General features: G+C 47.1%; 1 protein-coding gene, 1 long non-coding RNA gene and 1 pseudogene across 2 annotated transcripts; 2 read left to right on the top strand and 1 right to left on the bottom strand.

Annotated features, from left to right (window-relative positions):
- The first annotated feature begins 16,970 nt into the window (after positions 1-16,970).
- Positions 16,971-19,991, top strand: LOC120689541 (annotated as a pseudogene).
- Positions 18,699-20,035, top strand: LOC120689543 (ABC transporter F family member 4-like). Its single transcript, XM_039971837.1, has one exon. The coding sequence runs from the start codon at positions 19,143-19,145 to the stop codon at positions 19,749-19,751; it is 609 nt and encodes a 202-aa protein (XP_039827771.1). The 5' UTR covers positions 18,699-19,142; the 3' UTR covers positions 19,752-20,035.
- A 249-nt stretch (positions 20,036-20,284) lies between these two features.
- On the bottom strand, positions 20,285-21,172 carry LOC120689544. The gene is made up of 2 exons (XR_005681314.1): positions 21,034-21,172; positions 20,285-20,942 (listed from the first exon to the last, which is right to left on the bottom strand). It is a non-coding gene; the product is annotated as an uncharacterized LOC120689544 (long non-coding RNA).
- Between the last annotated feature and the right edge of the window lie 1,864 nt (positions 21,173-23,036).

Raw genomic sequence — 23,036 nt, forward strand, 5'->3', positions numbered from 1 at the left:
GGCGCTTCTGGCGCTCCCGACGGCGACTCTCCGGCGACCAACGCCCCGCCGTTGCTCCCCTGCTACCCTCGCCTGATCTCCACCTTACCTCCTCTCCTCCCAACCCGACACACTCGCCCCTTCCTTTGCTCCCCTTGGGGCTACTGTCCCTCTTCCCCCGAGGCGCCGGCGCATCGGGCTGCGACATCGTCGACTCCGCGCCTCTGCTCCTCTGCATACTGCTCCCTCCTTGACTGCGTCTGAGTCACCCAAGCCTGCGTCAGATGACACTCCGTCCCCTGCGCGTTCACCTGCTGGTGTGTCTGGCCAACCGGGCACCCACCCTCGTCGCCGCCCTCAGCTCTTCTCAGGTGTGTCCTTCTGCGATCTGGCCCTTCTGCACTTCCACCAACTCGTAGTCCCTGCTGCGGCTGGCAAGCAAGTTTCGCTGGGTGCGACCTTCTGGATTAAGCCGGATTCGTCTTCCATTGTCCCCAACAAGGCCCAGGTGCAAAATGCCTTGAACTTCCGCTTCTCCAGGCCCCATTCCCGGTTTCAAGTGCGTTGCCATGGACAGGGGCTTTTCTCTGCCAGTGCTGCCAACAGGAACCTTGCCTCCTTCATCGTCTCCCGCGGGCGATGCAAGGTGGGTTGCTCCTCTTCCCCTCCATGGACTCCGCCATGGCCACTGCCGAAGCTGCCTGCGTTCCCTCACCTGACGGGCGGGAAGACGATGTCACACCCAAATTTCAAAATCCCGATTTCGCGGAGCGGGCTACGGGCTGCCTTCTCCCCATGGAGGCCCATGACCGCGGCCCAGGATGCAGAAATCGCCGGGAGCCTGAACATTCTGGCAGCATTCACTCCGCCTCCCGCTTCCTGACAAGAGCGCCGCTTCCCCAACCTCCTGTCAGCGATGGCGCCATGGCTGCTGCGCCAAATCTCCATGATATCTGGGGGAATAGATCTCCTTCTGCCACTCCTCACCCCCGGACTTCCTGCAGCATGGAGAGCATTCATCCCTCTGCTACGTGCCGTCCCCTCGCCCTCTGGCCGGAAGTTCTACTGCGAGCGCGCCGAACCCCCCCCCCCCCCCCCCCCCCCCCCACCCCCCACCCCCGCGCCTATAAAAATGGCGGATGGCCGCAAGCTTTGTCGTGCTCGCTCTATGCCTCCCAAACACAACCAGTGTTTCCGTTGCCTAGCCACTTATCACCGCGTCGAGGCGTGCCGCGAGGCCCGCGACCCTGTCCAGTGCCGCCAGTGCCCTCGCTACAGCCACCGCAGCGCAGCGTGCTTGATGGCGGGGCAATCCGCGTTCTGGGCGCGAATGGCTAGGCGTGCGTCGCATTCGCTGTCAGACCCGGGCCTACGGAACTGTGCACACGGCATAGATGTGAGGAAGATTCCAAATATATACAAGAAAGAAACCAGACTCCTCCTAGGACTCTACTTTGTAATCCTCCTAAGACTCCTACCTTGTAAACCAACTAGAATTCCACCCCTGGACTATATAAAGGAGGGTCGGGTATCTAGATCGGTAGAAGACGAACCAACAGGTACACCCCAGCGCAGGACGCAATATACCAAACCACCACACAGGACGTAGGGTATTATGCTATTTCGGCGATCCGAACCTGTTTAAATTAGTGTGTTTAAATTAGTGTGTTTAAATTAGTGTCTTGTGTCCTTACGTTTACCTTCAAAATTCTGATTTGACGATCTGCTCCCAACAATCTCCTACCTTAGGGCATCCTAAAATAGGCGAGCGGTAAAAAATACCGACAATTGGTGCCCACCGTGGGGCCGATCGTCGCGATCATTGGGAGAGTTTGAAGGACCTCATCAACAAAATCAATCTACTCGGCGAGTCGACAGCTTTTGCATCAACCAATCGAAGCTGCGGTTTGATCCTTAGTTCGGCTGCACCATCAAGATTGAGGCAGAGAAGCCGCCGTTCTTGTCGAATCTGAGTCTGGAAGCGGACAAATATATGCGATTGCTTTCGCCGAGATCGAGTTCGAAGCGCAGAGCTCTCGCCGAGATCGAGTTCAAAGCGAAGAGACAAGCAGTACACCTGCTGCTAACTACAAAATTCACCGAGTTGGAGTCGAAGCAGAACGAGCAACCGCTCTAATGCGGTGCTGCTGGACCATCCGCTCAGAGGCATTAAATTCGAGGCAAAAGCGAGTTACGGTCGCGGTCTTCCCTGATAAAGAAAAGAGAGAGAAAGAATCACACCTCTATGGATCGAGGCAAGACAGCAGCGCATGCTAGTAGTCAACATCACCGCCTGGAGTTACGTAATTGGAAGAAAATCACTACATGCACGCGGGAAGTGTTTTCTTCCTTTCTTATTTTCAATCTTTTCCTCCCTATAATTAGGATAATATGTATTCCTAATTATTTCTATTGGCAAACGTGTGTGTCTTGGCATGCATGCAAGGATCGGAGTTTATTTGTCTAGCTCATGACTTCCACTCGCACTGCAACACCGACACGCCGCCATCGACCTCGACTACCTAGCTCAACTCCAGCTTGTGCCGCGAGGGCACTCGATGACTCGCCGTCGACTACTTCGACCTGCCATCGAACACTTCGACCCGTCGTCGACTGCTTGTCTCGACTAGAAAACTAGTGGAGAGTGGGCCTCGTAACATTAATAACTAGTCGGAACCAACTCCGACTAGTCGGCATCAATCAAGCTAAGTCACTTATACCTTTTTCGACTTGTTTTTTCACAAGATCGACTACTTTTTTGGGGTACGCCTCTCGACCGAAGTTATATTCGGGGGCTACACTATGATCGACTGCTTTGTGCGCAACCCGCACTCTTGCCGACCTCTTTTTTGTGCGCAACCCGTACTTTTGCCGACTATTTTGTCCGCAACCTGCACTCTCGTCGAGTGCCTTATGCGCGCCGCGCATCTTATTTGTCACCTTGTCGACTTCTTCTCTGTTTTCGTTGTCTTCTCTCAACGGTTGCTAAAGCACTCGAGGAGCATACGCCAACCTCGACTCTTCTGTACGCCTATGTTCCTACGCGTGCATGCGGCCACATTCCCTGCGCTATGGGCTACGGCTATCAGGGATCAGGTGCTTACACGTAATAGGCTAACTGCTCGGGGAAATTACATGACCGCAAGACACGAAAAAAAGTTTTATATGCATTCTTTAATGTTGGGATTTTCTCTCGTTCTTTTACAAGCATTTTCTGCAATACAGGGATTCACTCCCAACTTGATATCATGTATATCATTTTACAATATATTTTTATGTTTGTTTCACAGGAGATTAGACCTGGAGCGTGCTTCTGGCACGTCCTGCTCTCAGGCTCGGGGGGTGGACACCAAAAGTACATGACGTGGCTTCCATGGCTTGCCTGGCTCGGGGGCTGGACGCTGCAAAACTACTTGATGCTGACTCATGTGAAGATCGAAGGCAAGAAAAATTCTTCACTGCGTGCCACGACTTTTTGATCCTTTATTCCAAATCTTGGAATTTGGATTCAAGGCTCGGGGGCTGCGGGACACATGTCATCGATGCTTATTTTTCAAAATTTTGGAAGATAAAGACAAGAAGATTGAAGACTGATTTGACCCTCAGCCTGATTCTGTGATTCAACCTAAGGCTCGGGGGCTACTCCATATGGAGTGTGAGTTCATCGCGCACCATATAAAAGAAGACTTTCGGGGCTTGATCACCTCACAGCCTCCATGCAGCCAGAAGTACTCGGAAGATCACTTGAAGCACTCGACGGAGTACTCGAAGTACTCGAAGACGACTTCAGAAGTACTCGACGCCTGCAGTACTCGGCTACGAAGAGCTCGGGGGCTTGTCAGACCCGGGCCAACGGGACTGTGCACACCGCATAGATGTGAGGAAGATTCCAAATACACACAAAGAAGGAAGAAACCGGACTCTTCCTAGGACTCAACTTTGTAATCCTCCTAGGACTTCTACCTTGTAAACCGACTAGAATTCCACCCCCTGGACTATATAAAGGAGGGTCGGGTACCTAGATCGGTAGAAGACGAACCAACAGATACACCCCAGCGCAGGGCGCAATATACCAAACCACCACACAGGACGTAGGGTATTACGCTATTTCGGCGGGCCGAACCTGTCTAAATTTGTGTCTTGTGTCCTTGCGTTTACCTTCAAGTTCCAGATTCGGCGATCTGCTCCCAACAATCTCCTACCTTAGGGCATCCCAAGGTAGGCGAGCGGTAAAAATACCAACACTCGCCCAGCAACGAATCCCCGTCGCCGCCACGTCCTCGAGCGCCTACACCACCCGGCGGGTCCCCGCCCCGGGGCACGGCGATCTGGCGGTCGCCGACGGTCGACTGGCGGAGCCCGGGGAGTGGAGCTCTCCCTCCTTCCCCCACCACCTGGTCCCGGTCCCGTTCCCCTCATGCTGCCGGGGACCGGCGCCGCACTCCAGCCGTTAGGTTTTCAGGTGCCCTCCTTCTCCTGCCGCCTCCACCGTTCATCACCCCCGCCCCCACCGTGCTTGGCGTGCAGCCACCCCCTTCGTCCCCCCTCCTCCTTCCCCATCTGCTGGCGATGATGGCGGCGATGGACACGACTTCGTCGAGGTCCACATGCCCCTGTGGATATGGCGCCTCGCCTATGCCTTCGTCGACCCTGAGTGCGCTGACCCAGGGCTCTACATCCGCTCTGCCCTGGAACAGCGCGGGGGTGACCCTCCCGTCCGGCTGGCTCCCTCCTCCCATGGGGCCATCATTATTGTGTTCCGCCACCCTTACTTCCGCGAGGATACTCTGCACCGTGGCCCGCTCCTGTTCGAGGGACGCGCGCTGCGCCTGGTCCGCCATGAGGAGGCGGACTTCCGGTTTTTATGCCGATACCGCCGCCTCGCTGTGCTCGCGGCGACCAACTTTCCTCCGGAGCACTGGACCCGTGAGCGCATCGCTCGCGTGTTCTAGGTGTATGGCCAGGTGTGCTTCATCGACGCAGACTGCATCAAGAAGGTGGGCGATCACCCCCTGACCACGACTATGGCGCTGACATTGCTGACTACTCCACCGTCCGGGTACTGGTCCTCCTTGACAATGAACGCTGCGTCAAGCCATCGCTGGTGGTGAGGAACCTTGGGGGCGGACTGGCAGGCATTGCTAGGGTGCGTATCGTCAAGGTTTGGGTGCACCCTGATGGCGCACCGCTCCCCACCGACAATGACTTCTCCGACTGGGGTGATAAGGACGACCATGACATCGCTCCTCCGCCAGCGCATGCGAGCCCAAGAAGCTTCGACCCGCTGGGGCAGTCTCTACGTTTCTAGCGGTGTGCATGTCTCCTTCTGGCATGACAAGTGGCTCTTCGATGACTCCTTAGCTGACCGCTTCCCTGCCTTTTACTCACACAACGTCTCTAACGCGGCGACTGTCCAAGCCGTGATGGGGTCCGAACTCGACAGCAGCTCCGGCCAGGCCTCACGCATGCTGCTGAAGCTGAGTTCATGGCGCTCGCTGGCCATCTGTTGCAGGTCGCTTTGCGGGACAGGTCGGACGCACGGGCTCTAGCTGTTCAAGGGCATGTCCCCTTCTCCACGCGAAATGCTTAACACGTACTGCACACTGTTGACGGTCCTTAAGTCAGAAATAAAGCCGTCAACTCCTGCATCTTTTCATAACTTTCAAACACCAAAAGTAGTTGTAGGGCTTATTTCTAACCATTTCCACGAGTTTTGGTGATTCTTGGATTGCAAGCACCCATACCAGGAATAGAGCAAAAACAGACAAAAGACGCAACACAATTGCACAGAATATCCGACGCTGCGTCACACATGCAAAGGAGGCCCACAAACCAGACCAAACTGACCAACCAGGCCCCGGCACCGACCATCTGACATCAGGACCCACCAGGCAGTGTACCAAAGAAAGGCTGTGGCCAGAGGCGGCACAGGGGGGGTCGGCTGACCCCACCTGAAAGCCTCTCTTGCTGATTTTTGGCGGGAAGGCTGATCTTATCCTCCCAATGGCGGTTTGGCACATTTCCATACAAGGAGATGGCGGGAACCGACCTTTGAAGCTATAAAAGGAGCCTCCACTCACCCCTCTCAAGTCATTCACCATTCACAATTCCCATTCCATTCTCATACACTTCAAGGAGGAGAAGTAGTAGTAGTGTTCCACTTGTACCTTTAGAGTAGGGAGTGTGCGAGGAGGAGGATCGGAGAAGGGCCGGACTTGTCGGCCTCTCTTTGTCTTGTACCTCGACGGGTACGAATCACTTGAGTAAGTATCCAGAGTTCATCTTCTGTTAAGTTCTTGGTTAAGTATTCTTAAGTTATTTATTCGTTTACGGGTTCATCGTACGTTCTTGTAACATATGCTCTGGTAGAGGGCCCCTGATAAAGACGGGTAACCCTATACGCCGCTAGAGTTGTAATCAAAGGATTAGACGTGGTGTCTTGGCCCTAGATTGCCTTTGTTTGCCTCGTACTCTACAATATTGCAGGGTAGACCGCAGGTGGTGACAACCTTGTCGGTCAGCTACGAAGCTGCTTCGTGGTTAGTGAACTCCCCCCTATCCGGGTACGGCGTAGAGCAACAAGCCGGAGGTCCCTAACAGTACCTGGGTCAGACCGGTGCCCGAAGTAAATGAGTGAAAGCCTAAGTCTACCTTACCTTGAACCTTATCTTTAGATAAACCACGCTACCCAAAGCTCTCCTACTTCTTGTTCTCCTGGGTTAAGCTAGCCAGAAGGTAGTTACACATCCGTTCCCTGTGAAAATACGATACCCTGAATACTTCCGGGTGAAGTGCTACAACGGTATCTTCCGTGCGCTTGCGGATTATTCTGTGAACGTTAAGAAATACCAACAAGCATTTCTGGCGCCATTGCCGGGGACGAGCTTAACAACCCCATTCCTAGTAATTGCGCTAAAAAACGTCAACAAGTATTTCTGGCGCCGTTGTCGGGTAACGGTTGCTGTAGTTATCTTCGAACCTAGTTTGCCCGTGTATCTTTTCTTTTACCTTTTCTTTTCTTTTATCCCTTCTTCTATTTCATCCTTATACCATGTCACACCCCTCTATCCACCAATTCTCTATTTCCGAGGATGAGTTCTCAGAGCCATCAACCTCTCCAAAACCTTTCATGGTTTCTGGCTATGAACTTGATCCTAACATCATCGCCATGGTTCGAGGACGAACCTTCTCTGGTCTAGGAATTGATGATCCCTACCATCATTTGCTAGAGTTCGAGGAAGTTTGTTCGCACTTGGTAATCCCAAGCATGTCACAGGAAACCTTGAGGTGGAAGTTGTTCCCCTTTTCTCTCGTAGAGAAGGCGGAACAATGGTACACTCACAACGTGGGGAATGTGAATGGTGATTGGGAAGAGCTCCGAGATGACTTTGGTCTCTCGTTCTCTTCCTTATCCCACGAAGCATCTCGACGAGGTGACATCCTTGCATTTGAACAATTAGAGAAGGAGTCTATAGGTGCAGCTTGGGCTAGATTCTCACACCTTTTAGCTTCAAGCCCAGACTGGTCTATACCCAATGACATATCCTTGTTCATCTTTTACATGGGTCTAGACATGGACTCGGCAGACGATCTCGACATCGCCGCTGGAGGTTCGTTATGCATAGAACTCCAATAGAAGGAAGAGAAATCCTAGATCACATCTTACAAAACTCTTCTTTTGTTGCTTATCCTTGTGAGCCCCAGCAGGAGTCCCAATCGCACCTTGAGAGCCCCTCATCAGCCGAATTCTACCCTTGCACATCCCAAGATTCATCTGTTGAGCTCTCTCCCGAATCACTAACATCGAAGGAAGAAGAAATTCAACCTTCGAAGTTCTCTTCCCAATTCGAGGATGATCCTTATGAAGACCTTAGAAACACCTCAAATTTCCTTCATTATAGGAGACTTACGTCACCCCTTTATCCTTCCAGCAAATCCATGAACGAAGAATGGTCGAAGGAAGTGAGACGCTCCTCCAAGGCAATTCAAGTTAGGTCATCTTCCATGACATTCTATTGCTCAATAGGGGGAAATTCCGTAGAAGCCCTTCTTGACTCCACTGCCGAGGCTTGCATTATGTCTGTATTCCTCATGGACACGTTCATAGGAAGCATGCCTCTAGACCCGACCGGCCTACTTTTTCGAAGTCCTTCAGGACTATTCTTTGAATGTCGGGGGATCGCACGGGCTGTGCCGGTCAAGATAGACAAAATCGAGATCAAATTAGACTTTCACATCTATCCAATCCTCGATTTTGAACTTCTCATAGGCTACCCTTTAGAAATGCTTCTTCATGAAAAATCAACGCAAGGGGGCCTCGAACATAAATCCGGGGAAACTGCTTTTGCCACTCTTATCTCTTGCCCGAAAAATCCAACGGTGGAGCACCATCTCAATCAAGACCCATTCGAAGAGATGATGCTCGTGTCACCGTTCATCTTTCCAAATATTGCTTCTCCTCCCGACCCTTTCAACGAAGAACTTCTAAAGGAAGACATCAGGGAGCAATGGTCAAATGGAATAATAGACTTTGCTGAAGCAGCATGGATTGATTCACTCTCCATAACCATTCCATGTTCCATAAGGGGAATCACCATAGAAGCCCAGCTTATCCCTAATATGGAGGGTAATATCTTGCCATGGCACTTGGCATACACCCTTTTGGGTAGTGTTTCTCTAAAACCATCCGGCAAGCTTTTTGATAGTTGTCCCTTTGGACACATCCTTGAATGACGAGGGATCGCAAGTGCCGTGCCAGTCACAATAGACAAAATCGAGGTCAACCTAGACTTTCACATCTTTGATATCCTCGATTTTGATCTCTCAATAGGCTACCCCTTAGAGAACTTTCATCATTCACCTCTAGGGAGCCTTCATGAAAAGCTTGGGGGAATGACTTCTGCCTCAACTTGCTTAGAGAACTCTTTGGCGAAGCCTTGCCCAAACAGAACCCGCTCGAGGAGATGCATGAGCAAACCTCATCAACCTCGATTGAGTTTGAGACTCTTATTCCTAGCCCACATTGTGTTGTTCTCGATCATGATCGGGATACAACCATGATCTTCCATGATGAACCTCTTGAGGTAGAAAACTCTTGGGCTAGGGAATCCAGTGAGGCACTAACTCTGGAATTTGAAGAGAATAACTCTATAGACGAGCATGATAGCTTCATCGTCGAAACATCACCACCATGCTCCTTTAGCACCCCTCCAGAGTTAGGCACTCATTGCACCATGAATGCCTTTGCGAGCTGCAACCTCCTTAAAGCTTTCTCTAGCAAAACATTTGGAAGGATGGTGGTAGACGCCTTTGTTTATCATAAGCATTGTAAATTTCGTGGTTGCACTATCACACTAACCCTGCAGCTTAAGCACAATCGATGAATGGTGGTGAAGGTGGGGGCTACATCACCAATTGTTAGCTGCAGGAAGAAGCCCCCAGGGTCAAGCATATCACTATAAACAAAGCACTACCGGGAGATAGCCCGAGATATAAAAAAAGAATATTTATAATTCCTTCTTAAAAAAATAATAATAAGCTTGAGCATGTTTCTAGGATAGTATGGACCTTCAGGTATTTTTTGTCGCTAACCCTTTCAGGTTAAGATTAAAAAAACAAAGGACATGCGACGCCCAGGAACATGGGAACTGTTCCAACTGTACACTAGGTATTAACTGGTGGTAGAACACATGCTGAAGGGAACACCAACACCACGCACTTGACTCTCGGTGTCCCGACACACAAAAGTCCAAGTGTGGGGGAAGTTGGTAAGCAAATCACTGCAAGTTCTATTCAAAGAGTATTCTAGTCTACAGAAGGATCAGCTCTGGTTTACTTAAAAAAAAAGAAAAGAAAAAGAGAGAAAACAAGAGAGAAGAAAAAAAGAAAAAAGTATAGAAAAAAAGAGAAGAAAAGAAAAGAAAAAGAGAGAGAGAGAGAGAGAGAGAGAGAAGTGAGCAAGGAGGGGAGTAAGAGTGAACCTGCAAGATCCACACGAGTCAAAAGGCTTCATGTGCATTGCCTTCAAGCTTTGGCCTTACACAAAAAATCATTCTGCTGCCTAGCTCCACCCATCCTTGCTCTCGCGCACGCTTGCAAAGCCTCGCCATAATCCTCATCCGCTTCTAGCTTTGCAAAGTGCCACTCTAGCAGCCCGAGCTCACACACCAGAGGAATGCTCCTTTTCTGGTCCAGGCTTTTGCTACTCCAGTCCATTTGGCACTCACTCACACACATGAAAGGAGACGTATTTTGCACCTCCAATCATCGTGCCAATGGAGCATGCCAGCAAGGCCCAGGGTTCGTGCACACTAGTTGTGTGTGTGACCCAGCCTTGCAGTCACCTGAGTCAGCATGGTCTATGTGCCCTCCTTTGCTTCAGCTCACATCAAAGATGGAAAAGTCATCGACAATCAAATATGACCATGCCACCTCTGCAGCAATATCAAGACATCCGTCCTACATGCAGGTGGTAAGTGCACTCAGGTATGTAACCCCGAGTTCACCAATCTCCATTTGAACATAGCTTGAACTTTGAAATTCATGCTTCTGTTATTTATGCTCGTATGCTCTGGTTTGGATGTATTCAATTGGTACATCCATAGGCTTTTTAAATTAAGCATGGTGCTTATGTTAAAATAGCCTTCTTTAATCAAATTAGACATGGTGTCGAGTTTGGTTAATGAACGTCGAGCTAATACTATTGGATGCATATCTTTTGTGGACTAACCCCTGCAGGAAAGTTTCAAAATTTGAGAGGGTAAGTCCTCAAGTTCATGTGGGAGATAAATAAAGGCATGGGAGGCATGTCAAGCAAAATTGCACAACATGCAAGGGAAGCACAAATCACCTTTCCAAGGTGCCCTGTGAGTATATTGTCAAAATGCTCCTTTATGTTTGTGCAAGTTTTAGCCCAGCCTTGTTTAAGACACAAATTTGGTGAACCACAATAAAAAGAAATAAAAACCTTTTGATAAAAAAGAAGAAGAAAATATCTTTCTTAGAAAAATGAATGAAATAAAATAATGGCCAGCAACATGGGATCCATGCAATTTGAACTTTGGAATATGATTTTAATTAACCATGGATGTGAACAACAAATAAAAAAATGATGAAATTATTTCGAAAGATCTTTAGATCTTTCCGAATATTTGTTGTCCACTAACCTTTTGCAGAGAAATGAAAAGAAAACAACTAAGGAGCAGCATGAAGACATAAACACTCAAACAACCCTCCTTGGTCCAAGAAGGAGACAGACGCACAATGAGCCAAGCAGAACAAAATGCAAGGTTTGGCTTTATGAATATAGAGCTTAACTCTTGCATCTTTGTTCAGCGATTGCTAAGTTCCATCAGGTAAAGATTCCACATACCTTGTGCATCCTCATTCATTTCTTCACCCTGCAAAGTTACCCATGATGCCTAGCTTGCCATCATAAAAAGAAAATAAAAAACATACATATAATGAAAATAACAATAAAAAGAAACTTAGGCACCTAAGCATTTCATGCACCTTGCCTCAATAAAAATTTGACTCCCCGGTGATCTAAAACTGGTAGAGTCCTTGTTTGTATTGTTTTTCTTTTGAATAAAAAGCAGGTACAAGAATAAGTGTGGGGGGATCTTTCAAACACCATTTACGAAGTCATTGGAGATCCCTCCCCCAATATGTTGCACAACATCGATGGTCTAGCACGCAGAAGAACGGGACAGATGGGATCCAGAGAAGGATGACCGAACCTCTGGTTCGATCAAACCAACTATGATTTCCCGCAGTCTCCACTTCTTCCTCGTCAAATGATGGTTTGTGCAAAACACTCCTCATACTCCCGAAGTCATAGAGTTTAATTGAATTTAATGCTAATCACTAAAATTGAACTCAACAAACCTTAATAATCTCATGCACTCCATGCACTTCATGATAAACTTGCATACTCTTTATTCCTTGACTTTCATCTTGTTCGTGTGAACTAAAACATGATAGGGAACCCATGCTATCTAATAATTGACTTTTGAGATATGGTTAAAACAAATGGAACCTAGTTCTTCCTTGCAAAGTACTTGGGATTTCTTTTATAATTTTTTTTTAAAAATTCAATAGCATTGCTCCTCATTTGTTTATGAAATTCTTATCGAAGGCCATATGTTGTTCAAAATTGAAAACCCTCTACATATGCAACTTGTTATCTCATTGAGCTTTGTCAAATTATTGTGACCCATTGTGAGATACATTTCATACTCCCATGATCAAGATCACGTACACTCCACATATATTCTGCCAACTTCTACACTGGAAGTTGCGCGAGAACATTTCACCCTTCCATCCATTATCATCCTAGTAAATAAAACTCCATTTTATTCATGACTACTATCTCCAAGTTATCATTTCAAGATGAAGGACATGGGCTATGCAAAAAGAAATAAATGCCATGCTCAAGAAAGCATGATGAGAAAACAGAGAGAGTTGGACACATGAAGGTCCAAAGTATATATATATATATATATATATATATATATATATATATATATATATATATATATATATATAAAAGAAAGAGAGTTGGACACATGAAGGTCCAAGTATTCAAAAGAGAGAGAGAGAGAAAGATAGCCCATGTCCAAAAAAGAAAGAGAGAGATAGTTCATGAAAGGAGTCCACACACCATCCATACAAAAATATTCACACACATGCACATCTTGATTAAGGTTTATGACTTGTTTCCCCTTTGGATCCGGTTTTTGACTTTGCAACATTTGAGGAACAAGTATGCCTTCAACTTTCTCCCTACCCTGAGCTCCACATAAAAGCCTTTCTAGAGGTAGGAGAAAAAGAAGGCAACAATGTTCCTTGGTGAGAAAACCAAAAAGCAAAAAGAGAGATCTGAGAGAACAAACTGAGGAGCTAGGCTATGTTTGATTTAAAAAAAATCATAAAACCCAAGTTTCTGAGCAAGGGAGACTAATGAACCTGAAGTTTAAGTCATTCCAAGTTTCAATTACCATGATAAGTATGGTACACACTTAAAAAGTTCACAAGTCTGGGAGAAGATTGGAATAATTTGTATGCAGGTTTCTTCAAAGGAGTTGCATCCACCTTAGTCTTCGCCTCTTTACTCGAGGACGAGCAAAGGCTAAGTGTGGGGGTGTTGTTGACGGTCCTTAAGTCAGAAATAAAGCCGTCAACTCCTGCATCTTTTCATAACTTTCAAACACCAAAAGTAGTTATAGGGCTTATTTCTAACCATTTCCACGAGTTTTGGTGATTCTTGGATTGCAGGCACCCATACCCGGAATAGAGCAAAAACAGACAAAAGACGCAACACAATTGCACAGAATATCCGACGTTGCGTCACACATGCAAAGGAGGCCCACAAACTAGACCAAACCGACCAGCCAAGGCCCGGCACCGACCATCTGACATCAGGACCCACCAGGCAGTGTACCAAAGAAAGGCGGTGGCCAGAGGCAGCACAGGGGGGTCGACCGACCCCACCTGTAAGCCTCACCCGCTGATTTTTGGCGGGAAGGCTGATCTTATCCTCCCAATGGCGGTTTGGCACGTTTCCTTACAAGGAAATGGCGGGAACCGACCTTTGAAGCTATAAAAGGAGCCTCCACTCACCCCTCTCAAGTCATTCACCATTCACAATTCCCATTCCATTCTCATACACTTCAAGGAGGAGAAGTAGTAGAAGTGTTCCACTTGTATCTTTAGAGTAGGGAGTTTGCGAGGAGGAGGATCGGAGAAGAGCCGGACTTGTCGGCCTCTCTTCATCTTGTACCTCGACAGGTATGAATCACTCGAGTAAGTATCCGGAGTTCATCTTCTGTTAAGTTCTTGGTTAAGTATTCTTAAGTTATTTATTCCTTTACGGGTTCATCATACGTTCTTGTAACGTATGCTCTGGTAGAGGGCCCCTGATAAAGACGGGTAACCCTGTACGCCGCTAGAGTAGTAGTCAAAGAATTAGATGTGGTGTCTAGGCCCTAGATTGCCTTTGTTTGCCTCGTACTCTTTAGTATTGCGGGGTAGACCGCAGGTGGTGACAGCTCTGTCGGTCCGCTACAAAGCTGCTTCGTGGTTAGTGCACTCCCCTGTGTCCGGGTACGGCGTAGAGCAACAAGCCGGAGGTCCCTAACAGTACCTGGGTCAGACCGGTGCCCGAAGTAAACGAGTGAAAGCCTAAGTCTACCTTACCTTGAACCTCATCTTTAGATAAACCACGCTACCCAAAGCTCTCCTACTTCTTGTTCTCCTGGGTTAAGCTAGCCATAAGGTAGTTACACATCCGTTCCCTGTGAAAATACGATACCATTAATACTTCCGGGTGAAGTGCTACAACGGTATCTTCCGTGCGCTTGCGGATTATTCTGTGAAAGTTAAGAAATACCAACAAGCATTTCTGGCGCCGTTGCCGGGGACGAGCTTAACAACCCCGTTTCTAGTAATTGCGCTAAGAAACGTCAACACACACCCCGGCTACCGTCTCAGACATCGCCAGGGTTTGGGATGCTCATCTGCCGACAAAAGTTAAATTCTTCGCCTGGCTCTTACACCATGGGCGGCTGAATACACACGCCCATCTCTTCCACAGAAACATCAAAATCCATGAGGAGTCTTGGTGTGAACAATGCCCCGGCATCCTGGAAACGGACATGCACATCTTTCTGGACTGCCCCAAAGCGCGGTCGGTTTGGCACAAGCTTCAGTTTGTCGTGCAAGAAAACACTCTTCGAAGCGATGTGATGATGCTGACCCTTTGGCATGTCTGGAAGGCCTGGAATGAGATGATCTTCGAGCATCAAAACCTCTCCCCTGAAGATATTCTCCGTCGTATTGTAAATGACATGGATGCTTGGTCCTGTCGCTATAGGAGACTGCGCGCCGATCTAAACGCCTGGCGTGAGTGGATTGTAAACTGTTTTCCCTCCCCTTCTTCTCCTTCGTCTCACCCCTATGTAAATCCCTCTACCTCAGCTTGCTGAGGTCTGATTGTAAACTGGTTCCACGATTTCAATGAATGGTAGGTGGGGATCTTCCCCCGATACGATTCAAAAAAAAAAGTATTTTTATTAATTCAGGAGCTTGCTTTATTCTCTGGTAGTTTATTGTTCTAATCATCTACTAATTTAAAGTTATGTTTGATCATCATCATCGTCCAGACCAATGTGGATAGCCAGAGCTTGTTAGAGTCCAATACTAAAAGCCAAGAGCAGAATACCAGTTGCCAAGCTTCTATTCTTGATCTGCATGGAGGGCTAGAAGTTCGTCAGAATGGTTGCATGATGCATATTTTTTCCCAGATGCATTGCAGCTTCCTGCTAGCTGGTTCAATAATATTTGCACATCAATGTAGGTGTGATGATTGCTCATTTTGGGTGCCGTTTGATTATTATTATTCTGAAATAAATGTGGATATTATTCTTGAACATGTGATTTTCTCTCATTTGCTGCAACATGGATTCTCAGTTCATTATATTTCCACAACTGACTGCAAGTAACACACATCTGACTTCTCTTTCATAACTCTGTCACTTTTTTTATTTGTCAGTGTTCGTTCGTAACCAAACTTTCTGCTTGCTCTGATTCAGATCACAAGAAGATGCATCATCTGACGACCCCTTACTGCTGGGATGCTGGTTCAGACTACAGGGTCAAGTTCAGTGAACTTGAGAGTATTAGTTCTTTCGAGGCATGGCTCTCCCCACATGCTCTCAGGCTTGAGTAAGACGTCCAAGTATAAAGGCAGCGTTGAGCTGATTGATTCAAGAGCCAGAAATTTGCCGAAGAAGCTCTTCATTAAGCAGCAGCACGATTACAAGTCATCAAGACCAATTACCCTTCATCAAGATCCTGAAGGATGGTTTCTCAGTTCATTACACAAATTTGCCGATGGTGGCTGTGACATTCATATTTTGTATTGACAGAGTGTCCATGTACAAAGTTTTCATGGGATCAATGTACAATGTATCATGTTATCTGAAATATACATATTTATATTTGGAAATAAGCAATGTGATGGTTGTGTTTAAAAAGTGACATGTTTTCTGTTTTGGTATACAATGACAAGTTGTAAAATGAATAATTCTCTGAAAACTGCAGATCCTATCTAAGAAAAATATCAAATTTCTCTACAAATGAATTGCAACATGGAAAGTAAAGAAATCAGAAATGGCTGATTCATTTATATGATATAAAAGTTGAAACAATTGAAAACATTTCTCACCAAGATTAGGTCCACCTTACCCCTCACGGAGGCCCCACTTGTCAGCTGAAGAGTCAGCTGTTAGCAGGCTGTCTGCGGCTTTGTTGATTAGAGAAGATGCTGATCGATTGATTAACGTGTACATGCGTAAGAAATTATCCGATCTAGGCCCTGTTAAGATCTCAAGTTTTTACACCTAAAAACACCACATCGAATGTTTGGACACATACATGGAGTACTAAATGAAATCTATTTACAAAACTTTTTGCACGGATGTGCTGTAAATCGCGAGGCGAATCTAATAAGCCTACTTAATTCAGGACTTGCAACAGTGATGCTACAGTAACCATCCGCTAATTATAGATTAATTATGAATTAATTAGGCTCATTAGATTGCCTCGCGATTTACAGCCTATTCGTGCAAGCATTTTTTTTTAAATAGACTTCATTTAGTACTCCAAAATAATAAGATTTCGATTCCAAATTTTTTTGCAAAAATAACTAAACAAGGCCCCATTCGATTTTTGTACTCATTAGCTAGTTGTTCAGACATCGAATAAATCGCATCCTTGGTCGGCTCAGCGAGCCGAGCTAGCAAGAGCAAGTGGAAGCCTTGCGCGGGAGCCGATGCAGGCGGGAGCCAAACGGAGCTGGAACGGCACAGCACAAGCGTCGGATGTAAGATGGGTGGCATCGGGCGTGGGGGCACGCCAGCGCCCCTGCACCCCGGGTCCATAGGATTTTTTCCCCTTTTTTTCCCTTGTGGCGCTAAGCAGATCGATTTTTTCCCCCATCCCACGCCGCCGCCGCCGCCGCCGCATCGATGGGACGCAAAGACTCCTCGTCTTCCTCCTCCGCCGCCGCCGGCGGGGGGAAGAAGGACAAGCCCATGTCGGTCTCCGCCATGCTCGCCTCCATGGATGCGCCCGCGGCCAAGGGCAAGCCCTCCAAGTCGGCGGCGCCCTCCAAGCCCAAGGGCAAGCCATCTAAGGCGCCGGCCTCCTCCTACACGGGCGACATCGACCTGCCCCCCTCCGACGAGGAGGAGGACGAGGTCGAGCTCGCCGCCGCCAAGCCCAAGCCGTCCCGCGCGGCCGCCGTCGACCTCAGCGCCGGCGTCGCGACGTCGCAGAAGGACGCGAAGAAGAAGGACAAGCGTGAGGCCGGCCGCGGCCGCCGAGGCCGCCAGGCAGGAGGCGCTCCGCGACGACCGCGACGCCTTCTCCGTCGTCATCGGCGCGCGCGTCCCCGGATCCGCCACCGCCGATGACGGCGCCATCGACGACAACGTCAAGGATATCGTGCTCGAGAACTTCTCCGTCTCCGCGCGCGGCAAGGAGCTGCTCAAGAGCGCCTCCCTCCGGATCTCGCACGGACGGAGGTACGGCCTCGTCGGCCCCAACGGCATGAGCAAGTCCACCCTGCTCAAGCTCCTGGCCTGGCGGCCAGGTCCCCGTGCCCAGGAACATTGATGTCTTGCTCGTGGAGCAGGAGATTATTGGTGATGATCGGTCGGCCCTCGAGGCTGTGGTTGCTGCTGATGAGGAGCTCACAGCTCTCCGTGCTGAGCAGGCCAGGCTTGAGGCGTCTAATAATGCTGATGAAAACGAGCGTCTTGTTGAGGTGTATGAGAAGCTGAATCTTCTAGCAGGGCTGGAGTTTGATCAGGCTATGCAAGCCAGATCTACAAAGTCCTTAAGCGGTGGCTGGAGGATGCGCATATCACTTGCCCGTGCGCTCTTCATGCAGCCAACGCTGCTGCTACTGGATGAGCCTACTAACCATCTGGATCTCAGAGCTGTGCTATGGTTGGAGGAATACTTGTGCTCACAGTGGAAGAAGACGTTGATTGTTGTGTCCCATGACCGGGACTTCCTGAATACAGTGTGCAATGAGATCATACATTTGCATGACAAGAGTCTGCATGTCTACCGTGGAAATTTTGATGATTTTGAGAGTGGCTATGAGCAGAAGAGGAAGGAGATGAACCGGAAGTTTGAGGTGTATGAGAAGCAAATGAAAGCAGCCAGGAAGTCCGGTAGCAAGGCTGCCCAGGATAAGGTTAAAGGTCAGGCGCTGTCAAAGGCTGCTAAAGAGGCCGCCAAGAACAAGGGTAAAGGGAAGAATGCAGCAGATGATGATGATGACCAGAAACAGGTGGCTGTGCCACCAGTGGCGGAGGACGGAAAAAATTTAAGGTATGGCGAAGTCGAATTGTCCAAAGATTAATATTCAAGTTAAAAGTAATTTTTCAAATTGCACTTTATTTACCTCTTGTATTAGACTTGGCCTTGTATTTGCCCTTCCGATTCATGATTGCTCTTCAGTCTTCTCTGGTTCAGTCGCTGATTCGCTGGCCGCCGGCCGCCGGCCGCCATTGCTGTGAGCTCAGCTTGCTGCTTGCGTGCCGTCGCGCACTCGCCTCGCTAGACGCGGCTACGCCGCACGCCGCTTGAGAGTCGCAGCCTCGTCGTTTCGTCTTCCGATCGGGATTCCCGCACGGCCGCGCCTTTGATCATGGAGACGAGGAGTCGCATCCGGTGGAACTCGATGGGGGCAAAGGCTGCCTGCTGCCGGCCCATTAACCAAAAAGGAACCCGCCATCGGTCGGCCCAGTTCAACAAATAACGGTTCGTTCGGCCCAATACTGTATTTCTTCTTCCTACAACCTCTTCCTCTGCTCAGAACGTTGGAGACGGAGGTTCTGTGGCTGCTGGGGGACAAACAGATAGAAGATCTAGGGGTACTTGTCAAAAAATCAAGGTATGGCGGCCGCCACACCTTGCCATACCGGGTCCTCCGCCCCTGTGTGCCACAGAAGTGGCGTGACTACAGTGTTGAGTTCCATTTCCCAGAGCCTACTGAGCTCACACCACCTCTCCTTCAACTCATTGAGGTAGGGTTCAGCTACCCAGGTAGGCCAGACTTCAAGCTGTCTGATGTTGATGTTGGCATTGATATGGAAACTCGTGTAGCTATTGTTGGGCCCAATGGGGCAGGGAAGTCTACCCTTCTTAATTTACTTGCGGGTGATCTTAGCCCTACAGAAGGGGAGGTTAGGAGGAGCCAGAAGCTGAGGATTGGGCGATACTCACAGCATTTTGTTGACTTGTTGACAATGGAGGAAAATGCAGTTCAATATTTGTTGAGGCTTCACCCAGATCAGGAGGGAATGAGCAAAGCAGAGGCTGTCCGTGCTAAGCTTGGGAAGTTTGGGTTACCTGGACACAACCATCTCACTCCAATTGTTAAATTGTCTGGTGGTCAGAAGGCCCGTGTTGTGTTCACTTCTATATCAATGTCTCAGCCTCACATTCTCCTGCTTGACGAACCAACAAATCACTTGGACATGCAAAGTATTGATGCTTTGGCAGATGCACTGGATGAGTTCACTGGAGGTGTTGTCTTGGTTAGTCACGACTCAAGATTGATATCTCGTGTTTGTGAGGATGACCAAAGGAGTGAGATATGGATTGTGGAGGATGGCACAGTGAAGAAATATGATGGTACATTTCAGGATTACAAGGATGAACTCATGGAAGAAATAAAGAAGGAAGTGGAAGAATAATGCTGCTTCAAATGAGAAGTGCTTTGCATGTTCTTTGTAGAACAAGCTGTTTTCTTGCACTGAAATTGCATGTACTATTAGTGGGGTTTTTCCCTCTGATTTGCAGAGTATTCATATGGTTACAACTATGAAACAATGTAAGATGAGGCGTGCTTGCTTTACTTTATATTATAAGAAAGCCTGAGAATATGGTAGTATTTGAGTGTATGATTTGTTCTGAGTTGTGGTTCTGTCAAGACATTTTTCAGTGATATACCTCCACATGAATTGCATATGATCTTTAACCACATAATAAATGTTGTAAGGTGACATATATTTCACTTTTATTATTAAATGTATATCAATTTTTTGTTTGTATGTCAGATATTGTACAATTGTCTTTCTTGGAATGTTCCTGACTTCTTATGTTATCTTGTTTTTTTCCTGCCCTTAAAGTGCATGATCTTGACCTAGGATGCACGGATACGGGTACGTGTATCGGATACGATATGTATCGGATACACGGATACGCTATTTCAAGAAAAACACCAATACGCCGATACAGATACAAATTTTTTAATAGAAATAAAAACATACAGCAACTTGCAGTCTTATAAATAATTTAAAACTTAGTTCCAAACAAGCAAACATAATAGTCTAAGTCATAAATAACTGAAATTTGAAGGCTTCCCGATAATATGGACTTCTTGCAATATTGAAAGAAAATCCACAAGAGTAGAATAGCCTTGCAATCAAAGCATCCATGGTATTGCGAGTGTCCATGTCAAATGCCTTCTCAATTGCTGAACACCTCAACCGCTTCTTCACTGGATAACCAGTGCTGCTGCTGCCTGTCATATTTTGTGTGCTCCCTGTGGACAATGGAACATCTCTGTCCTTTGATTTACTTGCCTCATCTTTAGCCTTTGCAACCTCACTGTTCAGCTGAGATAAGACGGACTTTGTGACCTTGGCACATATCTTGATTCCACCTCCTTGAACCCAAAGCAAGTGACTCTTTACTCTAGAGTAGCTTCCACCATATTCTTCCCCGCAATACTTTCAACGCCATCTAGCATTTCCTCCGGTCCCTGCCCTCTCTAATAGCACAACATGATTCCACAATGGATTCTTGTTCATTTGCTGCGCATCAATTTGAATCAGAGCATGTTCATCATGTCCAGCCATCTTCTAGAGTAGGTGCTAGTGCTACTGGGAGAATGCAAAGCCAAAGGAAAAACCTATCACTATCAGATCAGAGGGTGAATGTAGAAGCATAGAAGGGAAGGGAAGAAGGACTTACCCAATAGTCAGGAGCAGAAGCGGAGGAGAGGCCGTGGGGCCGTGGGGGAACAGGGACGGCGGAGGAGAGGCCGTGCGGGTGCAGCAGAGGCGGAGGAGAGGCCGTGCGGGAGCAGGACAGGCGGCCGGCGCGTCGGCGGCGTCGCAGGTCGCGCCTGGCGGATGCGGGAGCAGGGCACCCCTGACCCCTGGCGGCTGCTGCTCGTGGGATACTGGGAGAGTGGGAGGCCTTAGGGAGTTAGGGTTATACCTGTTTGTGGGCTGAATGGGCCAGAAAATATGTTGGGCCGTATCCAAAGTGGCCTATACGTATCCATACGCGTATCCTATGCACAGAAGTATCTGAAAATAATAAAAATCGCTGGATACATATCCGCAACGTATCCCAGTCGTATCCGTATCCGATACGTATCGGATACGGGATACGCTAGGTGAGCGGAGTATCGGCGCATCATAGATCTTGACTGTTTGGTGCCTTATGTCACAGTGTACATTGAATAAAAAATCATAGCTTAGTTTATAATTGGCTTTAAGAACTGATGCAACATGGTGCCTATAATTAACTGCGAAATGACGAAAATCTGATGTGGCTTAGATATTTCTGTTTTTTTTTCTGGCTCGGATGTTATTCTTATGGTTATGAGTCCAAAGCAATACAAGATGAGCTGTGCTTTGTTTTGTGCTCAGTATATAAGTCTAAGACTGAAAATATTGATGATTGTTGCTACCACAGTGCAATGACTCTTTTTTTCAGTGATATACCACCACACCAATTGCATCTAGTCCCTTAGCCTCATAAATCTTTGTTTTGTTCACTTTATGTCTGAGGTGATGAAGCTGTAAGAATGTTGTAGACATATTCATGTTAGTTTAGCCATTGATCTTATCATTATGAAATGACAATGATGTTGCTTTAATGTTAAATGTGTCTCAGAATTTTTTTTAGTTTTTATGCAGACATTTTGCTAAGTTCCAGGTTTTATTTTTACCATGGTATCTATCACAGAAATCAGAATATTCTTGTTTTCTAGCAGACTTTGTCTTTGGACTTGCGTTAAAGTGTATGAGATTCTGATAATATCTGTTTTCTTTTTATCATGAAAAAGGTTTGAAAATCTGATTGATCTGTTTGTATGATTCGTTGCTAATTATTGCACAGTGAGACATGATGGTGTATACCTTCACATCAATTGCATGTCTTTACCCATGCAACCTTCCGTTCTTGCCTTGCCTTCTTGGTATATCGTAATATCCTGTAGCCTGAGCCACCTGTGTAATTCATGTTGTTTTAGCTAGTGGTTTCATCATTATATATGATGGCTAAGATATAGCTTTGATATAGTCTGAACATCCTTCACTGTAATTTGTGTTGAATTAACCAAACGCTTAGTTTTATCACATCAGTTATCGCAGGGCACTAACATAGCAAATGTTGTGCATTTGAAAGCAAGTTATAAGTTTACTTGCCATGATGGGCACATGAACAAAGAGTTGAAGAAGATTTGAACCTTTTTTTAGCTCTTTGCTGGGAAATATTTCACTAGTGTTTCAAGTGTTGAAACTATAGAATTGTTTTTCCTATTGCTGCAGAATAATTCTCCTGCCGATTTAAGTTTCATGTACTTTGGTGAATCTAAAGCACTTGCACAAGCCTCACAGGAGAAGGTACATCTTCACTGTCTAAATTTCGTTTTTGAAGTTCTGGTGAAAGTTTTTTTTCCCTTTAGATTGAATAATCTGACATCATAGTTTGTGTCCATTACGGATCTAATCACTTGTGCTCTTCTTACAGTAATAAAGATACCTATTAGAGAAATGGAGAGATCAAAGTGTTATTTTATCAGGGTAGAGATCAAATTTTTATTAAGGATCTTCAGAATTTTCTTAAGTAGTACCTCTACAACTTTCGATTCGTCATTAATTTTCAAAGCCCCATGTATTTTCAATGCAGTCTCATCTGACCTTTTTTTCCCTGTTTGTGATGGTCTCATCTGACATTGTCAC

Source organism: Panicum virgatum, chromosome 9N (genome assembly GCF_016808335.1).
Source record: "Panicum virgatum strain AP13 chromosome 9N, P.virgatum_v5, whole genome shotgun sequence".
NCBI classification, from domain to species: domain Eukaryota; kingdom Viridiplantae; phylum Streptophyta; class Magnoliopsida; order Poales; family Poaceae; genus Panicum; species Panicum virgatum.